Here is a 4,359-nt window from a genome sequence, read left to right as displayed (position 1 = left end):
TAGAACTTAGAAGACTGAATGATATAGTAGACTACACTTGTTTCTGACATTACCAGAATTATCAATATTCTTGTCTCGCACTCCATGTCCAGACAGCATGAAGGCTCCGCCCACGTGCCATGCCACCAATGAAATCTAGAGCGGCAGTGAAGGGTTAACAGAATGTCTGGAGGCTGCCTGGGCGGAGAGATGAGCTGTGATTGGGTAATTAAAAATGACGTAACCGATATGAAAGACCAAATAACTAGTTAAGAAGGCAGTTGGGTAACTTTGAGAAAAGAACGAGGTTGATTTGAATGAGCTAGGAGTGTGCAGTGGTGAAAAAAGCTAGCAAAGCAGAGTTAGCAGAAAAGTGACTGCGGGTAGTTTTCTATCCCGCAGTGGCTTTGAATCTCACCACTGAACATGGTGCAACAAATAGAACACAGCGAGACGGAGAGCAGCGTGTCCAGGGAAGCTACTGACACGGAGGAGAACGAGCTGATGGCGTGCAGCCCGAGCCCGGTGCCGCTAAAACCCGACTGGTGCAAGACGGCTACCGGTCATATCAAACGACCCATGAATGCATTCATGGTTTGGTCGAAAATTGAGAGGAGAAAGATCATGGAGCAGTCTCCGGACATGCACAACGCTGAAATCTCCAAAAGACTTGGAAAGCGGTGGAAAATGCTGAAGGACAGTGAAAAGATCCCCTTCATCAGGGAAGCAGAGAGGCTCCGACTCAAACACATGGCAGACTACCCCGACTACAAGTACAGACCCAAGAAGAAACCAAAGCTTGACAACAATTCCACCAAACCAGCGGCGCAGCAGTCACCGGAGAAGACCATCATCAGACCGGTCAAAGCTCCCGCGAAGAAATGTACTAAACTAAAAACTACCAAGGCGGTGGTGACTACCACGAGACCCTCTCACGACCCCCGCTACGACTACGTTTTTACCAGCTTTAAGACCAGCAAATCCGTTAAAAGGGAGTTTACTGACGACGAGGAAGATGACGATGACGACGAGGAGGAGGACTACGAGGAGGAACAACTGTCCTCTCGGATTAAGATTAAAGTGGAGGAAGATGAGGAGCCCATACAACCGTACAACATGGCCAAAGTGCCCGCGAGCCCCACTCTGAGTTCCACCGCCGAGTCGGAGGGCGCGAGCATGTACGAGGAGTCCCGGAACGCGAGCGCACATGCGGCTCCCAACAGACTGTTCTACAACTTCAAGAACATCACCAAGCAGACGACCACCGCTGCTTCCCTCAGTTCCCTCTCACCAGCGTCTTCCTTCAGGTCGGTGTCCACCTCCTCCAGCTCCAGCGACGACGCGGACGACTTACTGGTCGACTTCAGTGTGAACTTGGCGTCCGGTGGCGCTCACGGGTCGGAGCTGGGTAACTCGCATTCAGGAAATCTGTCCTTTTCCTTGGTGGATAAGGACTTGGACTCTTTCAGCGAGGGCAGTCTAAGCTCTCACTTTGAATTCCCAGACTATTGCACCCCCGAGCTGAGTGAGATGATCGCAGGGGATTGGCTCGAGGCGAACTTTTCAGACTTGGTGTTCACTTACTAGAAGGCAAGGCACCTCTCTGTTTGTTATGATAAGGCTGTTCCCAGCCCCGTGATTTGCCTTGAAGGGGGGAAGAAGGCTCTACTCGACTGAAACACAGATTCGTTACAATGTGGTACTATTGCAAAAAACAAAGTGACATGTTGTCACCATGACAGGGTTTTATGGATTTTCCTCGGGTCTGCAGTGAAACTGCTCATTAAAGTGGACCACGAAGAGTAGAATCTGAACTATGCATTCCCATTTCCACTTGTAACTACTTGGGTCTGAAAACACGGCTGGGCTGATTCGAGGCAAATCTGAGACACTGTTCAGGATGTTAACTTTCCAAAAGGTTTTATGTAATTTCTGTATTCCACAACTGTTTATTTTTGTTATCAGTTCCGATTCCCTCCTGGTATGGAAATGATGAGTTGGCTAACCGCTATAGAACACAGGTATGGCAGGAAGCATTTTGATACATAACCAACATACCTCATCTTTTTAAAAAAAAGTAAAAAATATTTTCAGGCATATTTTTGTACAGTTAAAGGGAATGTTCTTGCTGTGCTTTCAGTGAGGGTTTTTCAGGCACTTCTACCCGGTTTCATTTTCTTCTAGCATGCAAGGTTAAAATGATCAACTTGCATTTAAATGCCTTGCGATTATTGTAAGATATGGTATACATGTACAGAAGTAGATCAGATGTGGTGCGTTTAAGGAGTAAAGTGGAATTGGGGAATATAGACCTCATTGCTGGTACTAGATTCAAGATTGTATATGTTCTGTAAAATAGTAAAGTTAGGAGTTTATGTATATCGGTGTGAATGGGTCCCAGATAGCAGGTGTGAAACTGGATTTTCTTTTTTCATTTTATCATCTTAATGGCACATATTGTTTTCTTCATTATTTTGTGCAATATAGGCTACTCTTACAAATGGACCATCTGCGTTTTTGTAGCAAAAATGAAATGCGTTACTTGTCGTCATGCTGAAGTCTGTATCTTGACAACTGAATAAATCAGCTGGAACTGATTCAACTGGATGTGCATTTTGTTATTTGAGCATGTGTGTTTGGGACACGACCATGGTTATTATTGTCATGGCCCCATTTGTGTACCTGAGATTTGGTTTGGAGGACACCATGTTGCCTGCCATAAGACCTTTCTTGTGTCTAGTGCATCTCTATTGACATGTTTTAGTATGCCCAGCATGCCCAGTTGATACACTGCTATTGGAGAGTAGACACAATAGTTTATCTTTGCACAATACTGCACTAACTTCCTCCCACCAATTATATTTGATCCAATTCCTATTTTACCTACACATTATGAAGACTGAGAAACATTAGTTGCAATGGTATTAAATCATTGGGATCTTACAATACTTTGACACAAAGGTGCAGTTTAGATCTATTTAAGATGGTTTGAGTAAGAAAAGTGACATTGTGTTACTGGAATATGACTTTAAAACTCTGGAGCATTCATGTCCAATGAGACTCATCTTGCTGCTGAAGATCAAGCCACCTTCCTTGCATTGGTCTTTGATGATGTCATGGAATGACCAACAAGGTGCATTGGCAACCTGTCTCCTTCAGTTAATGGTATCAGAATCAGAAGACTTTATTGCCATGACATGTAAACATGTTAGGAATTTGGTTTGGGACAGTGGAGCACGGTTTACAGCAGGACAGGTGCAAGACAGGACAAGCAGTATAATAGTAAAATCATGTATTGTCACATATGCATCATCAACTGTATGTGACCTGTGCATTCCCAATTCGACTAACAAACTGATTTTATTTCACTCTTTCACACCACTGTTAGTTTGTCTGTCTTTTGAACAGGCACAGCTTTTATCAATTCACTTATGATTGATAACAATCATCCTATTGGATGGATGTTGATTACCTGTTCCATGTCCTGTGATTAGGCTACTTTAGTAACATAGATAGCCTTCGTCTCTTCACTGGCAATACTAGGCATCAACCCCTCAGGTCTCCTCTGTTTGTGAGAGGATTGTTTGAGACCCACCAGTAACATCATGAGCATCATATGCTTTACCCACAATCAGCACAATTCAGTTTCTACACACACTCAGCAAAGTGTCATTTTGCTTTATGTAATATGAGTACAGTATGTGTGGCCTTACATTTATCAATTTAATGTATACATACTGGCAAGTCATCATCTCTTAGGTGATAGTAAAAACATTGATTATCGATTGCTACCAGAGTTCATGTGATTGTAGCATCAACACATACATTCACTTCCTGCAGTCCTGCAAATCTGTAATGAACATATTTCACAATGACATTTTAGTGAAGTAGATGCGTTTGTCTTGACCTACATCTTGAGACAATTACATGGCCTCGTAGCCTGTTCAGGATCCCACGGCCCAACAGCGGGTCCTAGCACTGTTGCGCTCATGCAAATTGTCTTGCCCTGTACAACCATACACTGGCAACAATAACAATAATAATATAACAATACATTAGACTTATATAGAGCTTTTCTAGACGCTTTACAAACTGAAAAGATTGAGTAGTAATAATAAAGAGAAACAAAAGATAAATAAAAGAAAGTATAGGGGCCTAATTAAGGTAGTGCTGGGGACACATGGGAAGGGGAGGGGGAGAGGGTTAACTGGTGACGGCAAGCTTGAAGAGGTGGGTTTTGAGGGCCTGTTTAAATGTTGGGAGGGTGTTGGCCTGTCTGATGTGGTTGGGGAGGGCGTTCCAGAGGGACAGGGCTGCGGCTGAAAAGGCCCTATCACCCCAGGTCCGGAGCTTGGTCCTGGTGGTCTTGAGGATGGTTTG

General features: G+C 44.0%; 1 protein-coding gene across 1 annotated transcript; it reads left to right on the top strand.

The window, feature by feature from the left end:
* Nucleotides 1-405: 405 nt before the first annotated feature.
* On the top strand, nucleotides 406-1,566 carry sox11b (SRY-box transcription factor 11b; the record flags this gene model as incomplete). The annotated part of the gene is made up of 1 exon (XM_080526162.1): nucleotides 406-1,566. One exon carries the CDS (start codon nucleotides 406-408, stop codon nucleotides 1,564-1,566), a length of 1,161 nt encoding a protein of 386 aa, XP_080382288.1.
* Between the last annotated feature and the right edge of the window lie 2,793 nt (nucleotides 1,567-4,359).

This window comes from Nansenia antarctica (genome assembly GCF_963989245.1).
Source record: "Nansenia antarctica genome assembly, chromosome: 3".
Lineage (NCBI taxonomy): Eukaryota > Metazoa > Chordata > Actinopteri > Argentiniformes > Microstomatidae > Nansenia > Nansenia antarctica.
Note: the sequence above shows the minus strand (reverse complement) of the source record. Positions and strands in the feature narration are given on the sequence as shown.